Genomic DNA, 16,703 nt, shown 5'->3' with positions numbered 1-16,703 from the left:
AGTTTAGAACACTGAAATATTCCATAATTGTCAATTTTGATTTCATGGTGATGTTAATAATCTCTTGCAGGTCTTGCTGTGGGTTTAGGAATTGGAGCTTTGGCAGAAGTGGCAAAGAAAAGCCTAAGATCAGAGGAGAAGAATGGTAAGACTATTGTATTATCTACTAGATTTAAATCATTACAATGTATTCCTAATTGTTAGTCAGTCCATTTTATTGAAAGTGACTAACTAATCAGGCATAGCATGATTACAAGTGATAAATCGCATGCAATCAGAGTTTTTTGTTTTGTTTTTGTTTGTTAATGAAATGGTTTAAAGTCCAAAAACGGAGAGATAGTGAGTGAGGAGACTCTGAATAGGAAGGAGATTGTGGGTATTTAAACTCAAGTCACCCACACATAAACACACGTGCACAACTCCCCAGGACCCACAACAGCCTAGATTATAATGAATGTGCATCATTTATAGCATTGAATAGATATTTTCTTCTTTCGTCCATCATTTTAGTACAATCAGCCTTGAAAATCTAGCATGCGTATGGAATTATTTAGACAGGTGTGCGCTATTGCTCTTTTGACTGTCTGTGTTTGCTTTAACTAGACTGCATGTATAATATACGCGCATAATAAAATTTATAGAGTTGTCTGTTCTAAAGTGCTCCTAAATTAGTCTGAGAGGCAGTTTAAATCTAGAGACAAGCCATTTTTTGCATCACAGACCATAAAATATTTATATGTATCTGCGTAATTGGTATGAAAAAATGCCAGTATATTATTGAAATGTATACTGTTCTTAAAAGTTTGTCCTTCATTATTGAAATGTTTAACTTCCTTCACCGCTTATGCATGTAAATATGTGCATCCCTCCCATCATCCAAGATCTCTCAGCTCAACTTCAAATCTTACGCCACAGAAAAAAATTTAGTCAGACATACACATTGCCACTGTTGTTCTGCCATGTTTAAAGGCAACGTGAAACAGAATTCGCAGCGCGACATCATTGTGAATGTGTAGAGCGTTATTATGTGTAATGAAAGATTTATTATACAGTACATTTATGCATCTGGCAGGCACTTTTATCCAGACTGACTTGCATTGAATTCATGGTATACATTTTATCACAGGAATATTGTCTTTAAATGCAGTACATTTCTTATGCTCTGAATGAACCACTGTTTACTTTGTGGTCACATCACATGTTTTTTAAAAGTTAAAATCTTCAATACTACCATCTGTTTTCAGATTAGTAGATCAGTGCAAGTTCGATTCCTTTAGTTGTACCCTATTCTTTAAAAATTGGGTTACAAACATTAAAACATTTTGGTGTTTGGATCTACACGTTCATCTTTTGACTCCATAGGCATTAACAGCTCAAAGCGTCATAGAAAAAAAAAATCCTTACTTTGCAACTATTAACTCTTTCCCTGGCGAACAGAATTTTCCGTTATTTGTGAGAAAACGCTTCCCCGTCACGGAATTTTCCGGGTTTTCACTGTTATACGCTAGGAGGCACTATTACACATCTACTGAATGAGTACAGTAGCCTGACAAGCCAGACCCACATCAAGATGTTTGGTCTGGAAACTCACCATTGACAGGGCTCAATCCGAGGAGCGGGATAAACATTGTCTGTCAAATTCCCTCTGCACGCAATTAGATAGCGCCACAACCAACCGAAGCGGAGCTAATGTAAGTTGATAGATTCAACTCTGAATACTTCTTCCTTTCTTACGAAAGACTTCAGTGCCGTTCTTTGTTCTATCCTCAAAGAAAAGCTTAACTCCAAGTCTTCCAGAGTAGCGGCCAAAACCGAATTAAAATCGTCAGCTTCTTTGTTTATCTGTAGCACCAAGAACCTCCATAACTCCGCTCCGTCATTATGTTAAGCCCGCCAAACCGACTCTATACACGATGTGATTGGCCTGACCAGAGTTTGGTTTTTCCAGCTCTGTGGTCTACCAAGAGTTGCTAGACTACACTCGCGGCAAAATAAATGTTCTGCCGCTAGGGTGCGTCTAGATTTCTAGGCTATGAGTACAGAATCTCCTGATCAAAACACAGGCGAAGAAGGCGCAAAAAAACAAGCGCTCGAATGTAAGCAGATGCACATATAAAAAACATGATCATCAACATTAAACATCATATAAATCTAATGTTACTGAATTAAATGTCGACCCAGAACGAGCAGTAGGGGTGTTGATGGATTCAATCTACTCCATCTGTGTTTGATCATCGCTCTGAATCCCATCTGAATGATGTCTTTGACAAAAACGTGATTTTTCTCAGCTTTTTGTTCAGAATGTTGCTTTTTTTTATTAAACTTACCCATATTTAAGTGTTGATAAAAAAGGAATGCATGAAGCTAGAATAAAACGTTTTTATTTGTTTAAAAGCTTTCTTTTGATATATTGTTCATACAAGAAAGTATTCTATGGGCAATTACATTTTTGTGAAAATGATCGAAAAACCCTGGCAGTGGCTGGCTACTTTTTTTAAAACTGCTGGCGGGGAAAGAGTTAAAGGCTCAAAGCTTTGTTCATTACATCAAGATATTCTTGTTACACCAGTTATTTGCAGATATTTCATGGTTTTGCTGTCTGCAGAGTTGCGTTATGTCAGTCTGGCTGCGTATCAGAATCAGAATGCACTTTATTTTCCAAGTGTGCACAAACACACAAGGAAGTTGGTATGCTTTCCAGGAGCTTCAGGTACTTGCATGCATATATAACACAATAGAATAGAGAGAACAAATTAAAAACATGGAATTAAAGAACTAACAACTTAATATAAATCTAGAAAAATGTAATAAGTAGGAAAAAAGTAATATACATTTAGATGGGATGGATAAGGCCTATGTACAGATGTGTATACTGTGTATACAACTGTATAAATATAAATGTGTATTACATGAGTTCGTATTGCCTAATGCCTGTGTGACATCAACACCAAATGGGAAGTGAGAGAATGTGCAAATGTGTTCTAAGGACTGCAGCCTGTAAATAGATCTTCTCTATGTAGATGCTGTATAATTATTACCTTTGACCTCATCATCACATCCAGGAATAGCCCTAATGTCCTCACAGAGATAATGGACACCCTGATCTAACAGTTTGTAGGTTTTTGTTTACATGGACTAATGGCTCTCAGCAGCAAAGATTACCTTTTGTTTCAAATGGCACATGCAGTGTTTGTCTGAGACTTTTGGACCTCTCTGTATAAAAAACACGTCCATTTGTCCCATTAGGCATTACTGTGCTCCGTGTTCCTGTTTTTAAGTTGTGTTTTCAGTCCAAAATGTTAACAGACTTGTAATTTCATATAGGTGATAAGAAGGCAGTTCTGGACCAGAGCCCCTTCCTTTCGGAGGCCAATGCGGAGCGTATCGTCAGGACACTGTGTAAAGTTCGTGGGGCAGCCCTCAAGCTCGGTCAGATGCTCAGTATCCAGGGTAAGAGAATGTTGTTTGTATAACAAGCTGCCACGTTAGAATAGGTCACTCCTCAAAGATTTGTTAGGACCAGCAAGGTGTCCTCCATGACTGACGAGCTTATAACACGCGGCTGCTTCCGGTTTTATAAGTCATGGCCGCTCTCAAGTTAGGCTGGTATGTGATCGAGACCTGTCTCGGTTTTACAATCTGGTGATGTGAGTGACTGTGAACTGCTTACAGAAAGGTGCAGAGAAATTGGAGATGCGGCTTATTTCTTCTCTGATATGCAAATGTCTAAAGATAAAATAACCTCCAATAAACTTCCAGCGTTATTTTCCACACAGCAGTGGAAAATGGATGCTAACTTTTCTGCATGCTGACAGTTTGGGGTCCTCCGCTCCTACACTACAAGTTTAGACCTACTTGAATAGTTTATAGTTGTCATGATCTTTAAGATCTTTTTATCTAAAGGTTACACTGTCCTCCAACCAGTAGAGACATAACAAGATAACCGCGACAAGCAATTTGTCGATCCACACATGAGCGTGAAAATTATTTATTTTTTGTGAAGGTTTTGTTTAATTTTAGTGAATGTTTCTTAACTGTTTGTTTCTCAACTGCCAATATTTGAGTCATGCGTAAATTCTTGAATTTTTAGGCAAATATAAATTGTGTCAACGCACAATTTAAACTCAAATTATTTAAAAATAAATACTAAAATAAAAATAAATATATAGAAACATTTTAGTCGTAACTATTGTTGAGAACAAAAACAAGAATACACTACCATTAAACAAAAAGAAATAAAAACGTTTATAGAGAAAGGAACCTTTAAATTGACTAAAAGTGTCAGTAAAGACATTTTATAATGTTACAAAAAATAAGTGTTGTTCTTTTTTCAAATAATCAAGGTTTCCACGTAGATATTAAAGTTAGTTCACCCAAAAATGAAAATTCTGTCATTAATTACTTACCCTCATGTCGTTCGACACCCGTAAGACCTCCGTTCATTTTCAGAACACAAATGGAGATATTTTAGTTGAAATCCGATGGCTCTGAAAGGCCTCCATTGGCACAATGCACGGTACACTCTCAAGACCCTTAAAAGGTACTAAAGACGTTGTTACAAAGTCCATCTCACTACAGTGGTTCTACAATAACTTTATGGAGTGACAAGAATAGATTTTGTGCGCAAAAAAACCCTATATAACGACTTGTATAGTGATGACGATTTCAAAACACGGCATCATGAAGCTTTGAAGCGTTATGAATCAGTGAGTCGAATCATGAATCTGAAATTTGGCGATCCAAACTGCTGAATCGACTCACTGATTCATAACGCTTCGAAGCTTCATGATGCCGTGTTTTGAAATCGTCATCACTATATAATTATCCCATAAGTTACTTACCCTCAAGCCATCCTAGGTGTATATGACATTCAACTTATGAAGAAAGTGTAACGCCTCTCACAGTTCAAAGTGCTTACACTACGTCCGACGTCATCGTCACGCCAGTTACACTTTTTCTGTAAGTTGAATACGGAAGGCGGTCCACTGGAAGCTAGATATTTTACTTTATAACGTGTTAAATAGGGATATTTTTCTTACAAAAAGTCAAAAACCCATTGATTCGCTTCAGAAGGCCTTTATTAACTCCCTGGAGCCGTATGGATTACTTTTATAATGGATGGATGCACTTTTATGGGCTTCAAATTTTAAATGCAGCCTGTGCGTAGGTGACTGATCCCAAACTTTTGAACAGTTGTGTCTGTAGGAACTGGTGCTGTCTATAACAGATAACAGGCCATTTGCTTTCCAGTTCATAACTCTTGAAAAGTTGTGTGTTGTTTGCTCGCGCCCTTGAATCCTCTTCTGTCTGTATTGACCAGCAGCTCAAATATTGTCTAACTTTTCTCCTGTGACACAAATGCCCCTCTTCTCTGTGCAAATATGTTGATTGTTTCTGGTAGGCATGTGAGGTCATTCTCCCCCGCTCTGTGTGCATTAACGTGCATTGGAAAGCCAGAACGAAAGCATCTGTGTCACCCACTCAAGAATGCAGCGCATAGATCATAGCAGCACGGCCTCCCTGCATGACATTTCCAAACCTCGGCCGCTGCTCATGCTCTGGCCTCATCAAGATAGGCAGGTTTTGTAAGCTGCAGATCGCACGACTGGCAGTGAAGGACAGCGACAGCACTGGCATCGGCAGAGCTCAAAATAAGCCCGCAGCTATGCCAGAAACGTGACCTTTACGCTACACCCCAGGAAGTTCTGAAAGAAAGGACTGGCACACACAATCGCCCGTCAAGACATGGCTAAAACGGCAGTGTACGGGATCTGTTTTTACAGCTGGAATGGAGAGAGACCTCTAAATGTATTTATTACTTATTAAAAAATTCCATATTAAATCGTTTTATTTACTTCACTATTGTCCTAAAATGTGGAAAAAAGAAATGCACTACCGTTCAAAAGTTTGGTGACAAGACAGCTTCTTTTTTTTTGTAACGAAATTAATACTTTTATTCAGCGAGAACACATTGAATTGATTTAAAGTTGAAAGTAAAGAAATGTATAATGTTACTGAAGATTTCTATTTCTATTGAACTTTCTCTCTACATCAAATAAATCCTGAAAAAAAAAAAAAGAATCATGGTTTACACAGAAATATTAAGCGATACAACTATTTTCAACATTGGTAATAGTAAGAAATGTTTCTTGATCAGAATATTTAAATAATTTCTGAAGGATCCTGTGACACTGAAGACTGGAGTAATGATGCTGAAAATTCAGCTTTGCCATCACATAAATTACATTTTGAAATATAATTAAAAATAGAAAACGGTTATTTTAAACTACTGATACATTGATCAGGCAAAAAAGTATGACCACCTTCCTAATATTGTGTTGGTCCCCCTTTTGCTGCTAAACAGCCCTGACCTATTGAGGCATGGACTCCACTAGACCCCTGAAGGTGTGCTGTATCTGATTCCAAGATTTTAGCAAGTCTTGTAAGTTGCGAGGTGGGGCCTCCATAGATCAGACTTGTTTTGTTCAGCACATCCCACAGATGCTCAATTGGGCATGTCAACACCTCAAACTCGTTGTTGTGCTCCTCAAACATTCCTGAACCATTTTTACTTTGTGGGAGGGTGCATTGTCCTGCTGAAAGAGTCCACAGCCACCAGGGAATACCGTGAAAGGGTGTACATGGTCTGCAACAATGCTAAGGTATCCTTACACCTTTCTATCAGAACCAACCAGCATTAACTTCTTGAGAAATTTAAGCTACAGTAGCTTTTCTGTTTGGTCGGACCACACTGGCCAGCCACATGCATCAATGAGCCTTGGCCGCCCATGACCCTGTCACCGGTTGACCACTGTTCCTTCCTTGGACCACTACTGATAGATACTGACCACTGTATCCCGGGAACACCCCACAAGAGCGGCAGTTTTGGAGATGCTCTGACCCAGTCGTCTGGCCCTTATCAAACTCGCTCAAATCCTTAAACCCATTTTTACATCAACTTTGAGGACAAAATGTTCACTTGCTGCCTTATATATCCCACCCACTAACAGGTGCCGTAATGAAGAGATCAGTGTTGTGCTCTTCACCTGTCAGTGGTCATAATGTTGTGCCTGATGATCGGTGTATATCCCAATATTGTGTACAGGATCTGTTTCTACAGCTGGAGTGGAGAGAGACCCCTATTGTTTTTATTACTCAAAAAAGTAATGGATGTGACTGCAAAATAAACCCTGACAGGGTGACCATCAAACTGAAGGTGTTTATTTGTGCAATAATATACATTTATACTGCTCATTATGTGGTTGCTTACCAAATAAATTAACACACGTGCATGATATATTGATTTGAGGTGAAATTATTTTATTATGTAGTCAATGCAGTATTCCGAGAGTCATGCACACAACTACGCAGGAGTTTGCTTGGTTGAGACAAAGGTCAATTGTGTATGTATAGCGGCCATGCAAAGTTTTCTAGAGCTGTTCTAATGTTTGTTGTTGAACTGATTTCATTAATTACTGACACGATGTAGCCCACATTCCTCAGCCACAATATCAGCTCAGAAAATGTGAGGTCATCAGACTAATCTGGGTCAAACAAGTGAACCTGGATAAAAACCATGGCAACTGTAAAGCTTTCCTTTTTAAAGTTAGTTATGATGTACACAGATGCAGTTATGGAAACTCTTTTGACTTTCTCGCGGGCCTGCATTCTGAACATGTCACTGGGTTCGGATCAAGCTGGTTATTTCGCTCTCTCTGTCTCTCAGGCTCCTTGAGACTTGTTTACAGTGGCGTACATCTGTCACACAGTTCCTTCTAGTGAACCCATCTGTAAAATTCTGTTTATGTGTGGATTGACTGCAATGTAACTGAGTAAACCTATAACATGACAACAGATTTAATAAGGATTAAGAAACATGAAATGCAATACTGTTTAGTATTATACAACTGTATAGTATTTGCAACTCCATTTTTATATGATCTTGACATTATGAAGTCATGCGCAGGTGCCGTTTATACTTGGTATTGACATCTGCCTCAAGTGATCCAATCATAAGTGGGCAGCATAGAATACAGAGTGATGCAATCATTCAAACCATATTCAAAGGTGACCACATCACATTTGCTGTATGAAGATAAAAAAATTCCCTCTTCTTTTTTATACGTTTATTTGGGAAGGACACATTAAATTGAAAAGTGAAAAATTAAGAAAGTCAATAGTCAGCAATAAAATAAGAACAAATAAACACATTACAAGCAGAGATGAATACAATGTAACAAAGTTACAAACAAAATAAGGTCTAGCAGTAGTATTCAGGTACAGAAATGTAAAATAACACAATAGTGTTCACTGTATAAATTAAATATAGATGAATCTTTGTTAAAGATGTGTTTTGTTGTTTGTTTAACATTAATGACATCGACATCAGTAGATTTGTATAGGCTGCTGTCTCTTTAAGACCTAATGAAAACTTATTTTAAAAAGAAATATTTCACAATATTACTGTTTTTTGATTACATAAATGCAGCCTTGGAGAGCATAAACCGACATCTTACCGACCCTAAACTTTTAAACAAAATTGTATCTATACGCTGCTTACAGTTGATAAGCAATGTAACATCTTTCTGCATTAATAATAATTAGCATCTGTCACAGGAAACGCATGTGATTGTTAGTAATACATGTAAGTGGCACTGTCTCTGCTGAGCACTTGTGATCGGATCACCCAGGAAGGATGTTAATACCATTTATAAACTGGACCATTGTTTTCATTTGGGAATAGCATTTGTACTATACCAACATTGTATGTGTGTTTAATAATGTTTCAGATGATGCATTCATCAACCCACAGTTGGCCAAGATCTTCGAACGTGTGCGTCAGAGTGCTGACTTCATGCCCATCAAACAGATGACGGTACTGTCTACTTACTACACAATATTTTAATGTTTCACATCAGAAATTCAGAAAAAAATCAGTATTTAAATAAATAAATAAATAAACTGCATGTCTGTTGCTGGTTGATATGTGCAGAAAGCCCTGAGCAATGACCTAGGCCCTAACTGGAGGGATAAACTGGAGTTGTTTGAGGACAGACCCTTTGCTGCTGCTTCCATTGGTCAGGTCCATCTGGCCAAGATGAAAGACGGCCGAGAAGTTGCCATGAAAATCCAGGTTGGTTGTAGGCAGAAAGCGCTATTTTACACTTGCTCCCAGTCAATTATGCTTAAAGGTCATTAAAGGTTGAGTTTACAGTTCATTTTCAATGGGACACCACACAAGATAAAAATACTTGATCTGATAGTCAGTGACCAATCAGAAGTGATTTTATTCTAGTGTTAATTTCATCAGCTAAGTAAAAGTCCTGTCAAATGTGCGTTTTAGTTTTTATCATATTTAGTCAACCCTGTCTTGTTTTTATTTAGTCTAATTTTCATCAATTAAAACATTTTTGTCATGCTGCATTGATAATCCCGATTATTTTGCTCCGTTATAATCAAAACAATTGTCATTTCAAAAATGTATTTTTTACATTTCATTTTTTTGTTAAAAATTTTCTGAATTGTTGCACTTTCACCTATAAGCACAAATCAAGAGAATTGTCAACCCATACGCATGGTTTATTTTACCTCATCTAGTTTAATGATTTATCATAGGTTATTTATCATATAGGCCTAATGGAAAAATAAGAAACTTCTCTAAAAATTTAAAACAGTGAAATTCCACATTACTTTTAAGGGGTTTCTATTAAAACAACAGCAAAAAAGACTTTGCGATTTGTGTTTGCTGAATAACTGCACTTGCGCAACCTCTGTGTGACTACAAATAGTTGAGAGATCCATGCTTGGATTTATTACAGTTCATCACTGAGAAGGTTTGATGGCAGATTTAGTCACACAAACGGCACAAGAGACAGAACACAGACTGACTGAATGACACTTTAATTTAAGCAGCAGTTTACTTGTTTATTGGTGAGAGCGAGAGAGAGATAGGGGTCGCATGCACATGGTGGCCAGATTGCACATTTTAAGTAAAACACCGGATAGAATACGTGTTCTATTAACAGAAAAGCTCTGAATGGGGGATTTAAATTATTGAAATCTGGCAAACGCAAGCATGAACGCTCCTTTCCCCCGACAAAAACAAAAAATGATTTGGGTCAAGTTTTTATTTTTTAAACTACATTTTAGTCTCGTCTTTTTTCATCAACGATATTGCATGTTGATATAGTCAGTTACCGTTTAATGACATTTGTGTAATCTCGTCTTCGTCTTGTCTTATGCTGCGTTCACACCAAATGCAAATAGAGCGTCAAATTCGTGTCTAGTTGGACGCTTGAACATTTTGAATCCATTCGTGCGTCCACAGTGAATTGGACGCGCATATAAATAGAGCGTTTGAAGCGAAATAGACGTGTGTTCAAATGCGTGACAGCTCGCTCTCACTCCTGTAGGTATATTTAAGGCTACAATAAAACGAAATGTCATAAAACACCACTCTTTTCATTTTCTTAAAAAAAAAATATCAAGCATTTATAGCCACACAAATGCTGTTCAGGCAACGCATACCTGGATTATCTTCACTGCATGTATATTTATAACAAACGAAATATAAAACACAACCATGCTTTTCGTTTACATAAAAAAAACACATTAACATCAGAAAATAAGTGTGCATGTATATGATTATCACCGAAATAAACAGAACACTAAATATGACAGAACACAACCCAGTCTCTTTTTGTTAAATGTCAGTTAATGTGGGATCAATAGCCATTATAAAAGTATAAGTAAAAGGTATAAGAAGCTATACAATAAATAGAGCAAACAATTCAGTCAAACAAAGTCAGCACTAGTAGGCTACAACGGTAAAGTTAACGTTAAATAGCCTAAAAAAATCAAGTTATGAAACTTCACTTTGCCCTCAGTCAAAACGATTTGGCAAGCAACAAATTATAGATTCATGAGACAAAGTTGCCCGTTAGATCTACACAAGATGAATTATATCTCATGTTTAACCACAACAGAGCCAGCGGCAAACGCCAGAAGGACTAGCCGGGGTAAGGTTGCTCTCGCCGGGGTTAACATCGCTGAGCACCCGCTGATCGACTGGATCTCATAACTCCGAAAACGCCAGATACAATTTTCCTATAGGCGATCTTTTTATAAATAAACCACAGATTTGATATATTGTACATTCTCGCCTGAAAAAGTCTTAACTACATTGTGTTGCACAATAACAGTAGTATTTTGAAATTACGCTGGGTTTCTCATCCGCTATTGACTTGCCATTAGTTTATCACCACATTCGTTAACGCGGCGCAAATTGACACCAAAGTTCAGATTTTTCAACTCGGGCGCCAGACGCGAATTCGCTTCAAACGCATGAATGCACAAAAAGCACCACTCGCGCAAGACACTCAATTCGTGTCATTTGCGTGAACTGGACACGCAAATGAGGCGAAATCGCGTTTGCAGCGCTAAACGTGTCTATCACGCCGCAGGACCTCCAGATGTGCGTCAATGCGCCTTTCCATTGACTTAACATGGAAATCACTTGCTCCAGAACGCTCTATTCGCACATAGTTGGATGCTTGAACATTTTGAGTTTACTCGCTTCATTCACACGTGAAATTCACTTAACAACAGACACGAATTCGCGTCATGGGAGGGGCGTCATGGGAGGGGACACCATATAAAATGCCCTAAAAGTCTCCTAACAGGTTATTTTGGAGCACCAGCTGCTTGAAGTCCAAAGAGCAATTACCACTACCTGCTTTTGCAAACAGTTGAGACCTGAATGTTTATGATTAGATAACATAAATCTATCGAATGTCATCCCTCAACTTTTTTTTTTTAGTAAAACAAACAGTTTTGAAATGTTACAAAATAAACTAGCCCCCAAAAAAGGTCAGGGCTGTCTTGCTGGAGGCCAGTTGTGTTGCATTTGTTTTCAGCAGCCCAGGTGTTGTTTACCCTGGATGCTCTTACGGCGGTTTGAACATGTTTTTGTTTAATGAACGGTTTTCTTTTGATTCCTGCAGTACCCTGGAGTCGCACAGAGCATCAACAGCGATGTGAATAACCTGATGACGGTCCTGAGCATGAGCAACGCCCTTCCTGACGGTGATGACCTCATCACTCATGTTTTATAACTTGAATACACATACATTTAGATTTTTAGCATTTTAGGTAGTGCACATCCGTTGACGTGGCCTGCTCGGGTCGTTTCCCAATCCCAAAACTTCCTGTCTGCTATGTCCTGTACCTAAAAACAAAACATTACAGTTTAGGGTCGCTAAGAAGAATTAATTAGTATTTATTTTTTTATTTTTTGCACTCACCAAGGCTGCATTTATTTGATCAGAAATACAGTAAAAAAAAAAATAAAAAAAACAGCAATATTGTGAAATAATATTATAATTTAAAAAAAATTCAATATATGTTATGAAATAAATTGTCACTTGATCTTTCAGAAAGCATTCTGATTTGGAGCTCAAGAAACATTTCTCATTCTCAATGTTGAAAATGGTTGTGCTGCTTAATATTTTGGCAGAAACCGTAATGCTTTTTTTATTTTTTTTAATAAGAAATAGAAAATAAATTGAAATTGAAACCTTTTGTAACATTATACATTTCTTTTCTGCCACTTATGATCAATTGAATCAACCTTTGCTCATTAATAGAATGAATTTCAAAAGAATTAATGAATATATTGAGTGAGTATATTCAATGAATGAATATAAATATATTGATCTGTAGTCCTAAAATATGTTGGCTATTTTAAGCTGAAATAATAAATTGATGAAATTGTATTGATTCTGAAACCCTTTTATTGACCCAATTCTGTCCAAGAACTTGGTGTCAGTGCACTCAGATCTATGTTTAGTATGTTTCAAACCGAGAACTGAGAGCTCAAGGCCTGTTTGGTCTTAGTGGGCTGATAGAGCTCAGACTGCATGACTGACGAATCAGAGCCCAGGAGCGGCGCGCATGTGCTGTGTCATTGTTACAACAGCGTCCACTGCTGCATGATCAGTGCCGGTTAAATATTCAGCTGTCAGAGAAGCCTAATCCTCCAAATATAGTCTGAACTTTAATTTGAGCTCGTAAATATCACCACAGCATTGCCAATCCTTCTTGTGCCAGAAGAGAGACATGACACAAAGCAGATACCCAAAATATTTTTCATGTCATGCCAACCCTTGTGAGAAAGAAGTACACTTTAGCATACTTTTAAGAAGACATTCTACCCGACCTAAAAAGCCTCAACGTCCACCTAAAAGCTCTGTGACCAGAGGCATATTAAAATGCGGATAAATCGACTCATCACCAATTACAGTGTAAGGCTTCTCACCTTCCATTGTCAAAGTTCCTGTTGCGTGTCCTCAACCTGGCAACCCGCGTGAGCGTCAGGTCTGAGGAGGAGGGGACGGCGAAACAACTCACTTCAATATTTAGAATTTGGACTGCAGGACCAAGTTCCACTGCTATATGTCAATATTACGTACCTTTTAAGTGTGAACTGAACGTAATGTTTTCAGACACTAAATTGCATGTTACTTGCAATTAAATGAAGATGTATTACAGTTTAAATTTATATTAAATGCAATTAGTTGGATGTAGAAAAAGTGCTTTTTTGACCCACTTAAGTATATCTTTATTTATAATTTCATAATTACTTGTATTGTCTTTAAGTGTACTGCCAAATATACTGACAATGGTAAACTAAAATATACTTTTATATAACGCATGTCATGTAATGAACTTCTTTAAAGCATAACTAATTATTATTAAAACAATGTACCTTTTAAAGTAAAACTTTTAAATTTGACATTATTACAAAGAGAGTGTTAAGAGAATTAAGTGCACCTTTTTTTCCTTCATTTATATAGCGCTTTTTACAATATTGATAGTTTCAAAGCAGCTTTACAGTGATAGCTGGAAATTAATGGAAGAGAGATTGTTTTGGTTGTACATCAACTCTAGAAGAAGTTATTGTCCAGCTAAAGTGCGTTTTGTAATTGATTCATTTCCACAAGGGAAGTATACACCCAAAAAAACCTCAAAGAATTGATTTCAACCTCTTGGTGATTCATTTTTTTTTTCTTCTTCAAAATACAAACTAACCTACTGACCCATCTCTGACTGTGTCTCTGAACATGCAGGTCTGTTTCCGGAGCATTTGATAGAAGTGATGCGACGTGAGCTGGCGCTGGAGTGTGATTACATAAGGGAAGCCCAGTGTGCTCGGAAATTCAAGTGAGTGAACAAAAACAAGCAGGAGACATTTATTCTTACTGCTAATTCGGAGCATCCCGTCATTGTATTGGTTAATCTACCCCTCTATAAAATCACGGACGGTCCGAGGGATCACAGACAGCCTGCCGGCTCTTACAAGACTTTTCAGGCTGCCATGTAAATGATATTTGCGCTAAATCTATCCTGTGCCATAACGCCCTTTGAAGGGAAGGTTTACGCACACATAAATAACACTACAACAGCTCAGAATGATTATGCACTTCTGTATCCACATATAACAGCTTCTCTGGAGCATTGTGGCCTAGCTTGATTTTGATCTGATTTTAAGGAACTGCTGACCTATTTTAAATATAGCCCAAATGTAAATAATAACTATTGACAACCAGCCTGTACTCTGCGTCCTGTCCTCTACTTTGCAGAGAGGGTGAAGAAACGAATGTTCCAAGAGGGAGATATAGTTATGTATGCCTTCAGGATGGGATGTGTCTTTTACCTTTTGAGCAAATCAATGAGAGTATCAGTGTTGAGTAGATTAGCTCGTTTTAAAATAATGTAGCACGTTTGCTTCCTGCAAGTATTGACGTAGTGTAAACAAACATTGCACACACAGCCTTACATCCAGAAGAGCTGAGGAAATAATCTAACGCGCTCTTCTAGAATATCTTCTCTCTGTCAGGTAGCCTAATTGATTTTATTGAATTGGTTCATTTGGACAATTTACCTTTTCACCTGTGTTGTCACTGTTGATAATTGTACAGAATATATTTTTTTCATATATTTGAGTTGTTTAAATCTACCCAACTCAACCGTCCTCCATAGACTTGCATTAGAAAAGAGCAAAAGCTCATTGCTTATTGGTCAGGATGTTTTTAGGTAAGTAAAGCTTTATTAAAACGGTGTTTACAATGTAGCTTAACAGAAACCATGAATGTTTTAGAATAATATAAACAGTAAACATAACTGGACTTAAATTAATCTGTGACTAGAACTGGTTCAATTGAGTTTAATATTTTTGTCTTGACTTGTATTCTAGTGCAAATACATATCAAGATACATTTACTAGAATGGCATGTTACGTAAGAAATCTGTTCATGGTTTATGCTAAAAACAATAAGTGTCTGCAAATAGAGCAAGAAAGAAAGAAAAACTTTTTCTCCCTTTTGAATTGTTTAATTTTCTTTGCCCATTGGCAGAAATATTTTCTTGATTGATTTTGTTTTTTTAGAGAAGATACATTTTATGTATTTTTTTTAAATCTCAAATAAATATATATTGATTTAAATATGTTCTGGAAAACAATGCAAAAATACAGAGGAAGAAAATTACTTTTTGACGTGCACAAGTATCAATGAGGCGGCATTTTTTTGTAAATGTATTAATTACTGCCTTTTGATTCAGTTGCATGTTTTCAAAGAATCTGTTGTCAAAATTTACACTACAGTTTATTTGCAAGCTAAATATGGCTCTAATTTAACTAAAAAAAGTATAATCTGGCAGGACCGTAACCACCATAGACATTGAGGGGGTCAAGTCCCCCCCCAATAATGGCAGAAATGGCCAAATCGCCATTATTGCACTGCTCTCCTGCACTCCATTCACAATTTTACAGCGCTCCGTATGTTAGGATGACAAAAAGTTTTAAAAGTTGCGTTTTTAGTCTGGTCTGCCTCAGGTCTAACGGCGCTCGTCACTGTCAAAATGATTGAGATGACCAATCAAATCAAAGTAGGCGGGGTTTGCGTTCTCTTTTGGCTCATGCTCAGTTTTCCCCCTATGGTCTTCACACAGACGAGCGCATCAATCAATCGCTTTATGTCATTACGGGGATCTCTATTATTTCCGGTGAAATCACAAAACAAAATGCACACAAACGTGTCCATGCTCTTAATATACAATAATTGAACATCTTTGAAGAAAACTATGAGGGTGGACTAGAACCTGTAACCTTCGAAACGGTTTACAAAAATTCTACCACCAGACCACTAAGGAATTCGAACATTAACTGCGGATCTATGTATTTATTCACTAACGGGAAGAATCTCGAGACTAACGATATATTTGACGCGAATCAGTGGAAATATTATTTGCAAATAGTCCCAAAATGATTATTTCACAACCAGAATTAGACCTAGAATTTCGTTCACTGTTCTGTTTCTGTATGCTTTATAAAAATAACAAAATTGGTCCCCCCCAATGTTCAAGACATGGTTACGGCCTAATCTGTATATTGTATACTGTACTTGTATATTGCCTTGTTAAATAGCCTCAGTATAGTTAGTATACAGTCAAACCAAAAATTATTGAGACACCAGATATAATTTTTTTACTAGTGGGTGCAGGACATTATAGTTAATTTATGCAAGTGAGGATGGCAAAATAAAGTAAACTGTGACGCATTATAAAAATATGTCCCCCAAAATTCTTCATACAATCGACTACCAGTAAAATGTATATACATTTGGGACCAAAATTATTCAGATACT

The 16,703-nt window shown here is 37.2% G+C and overlaps 1 protein-coding gene across 2 annotated transcripts in view; it reads left to right on the top strand.

Moving 5' to 3' along the window:
- Positions 1 to 16,703, top strand: part of coq8aa (coenzyme Q8A-a) — a 39,153-nt gene that overhangs the window by 17,403 nt on the left and 5,047 nt on the right. For both annotated transcript variants that reach the window (XM_079831226.1, XM_079831227.1), the window contains exons 5-10: positions 71 to 145; positions 3,325 to 3,450; positions 8,790 to 8,875; positions 8,993 to 9,133; positions 12,003 to 12,084; positions 14,127 to 14,220. In XM_079831226.1, the coding sequence (XP_079687352.1) occupies positions 71 to 145; positions 3,325 to 3,450; positions 8,790 to 8,875; positions 8,993 to 9,133; positions 12,003 to 12,084; positions 14,127 to 14,220 (604 nt within the window). The remainder of the gene's footprint in view (positions 1 to 70; positions 146 to 3,324; positions 3,451 to 8,789; positions 8,876 to 8,992; positions 9,134 to 12,002; positions 12,085 to 14,126; positions 14,221 to 16,703) is intronic.

This window comes from Gobio gobio (assembly GCF_949357685.1).
Source record: "Gobio gobio genome assembly, chromosome: 12".
Lineage (NCBI taxonomy): Eukaryota > Metazoa > Chordata > Actinopteri > Cypriniformes > Gobionidae > Gobio > Gobio gobio.
Note: the sequence above shows the minus strand (reverse complement) of the source record. Positions and strands in the feature narration are given on the sequence as shown.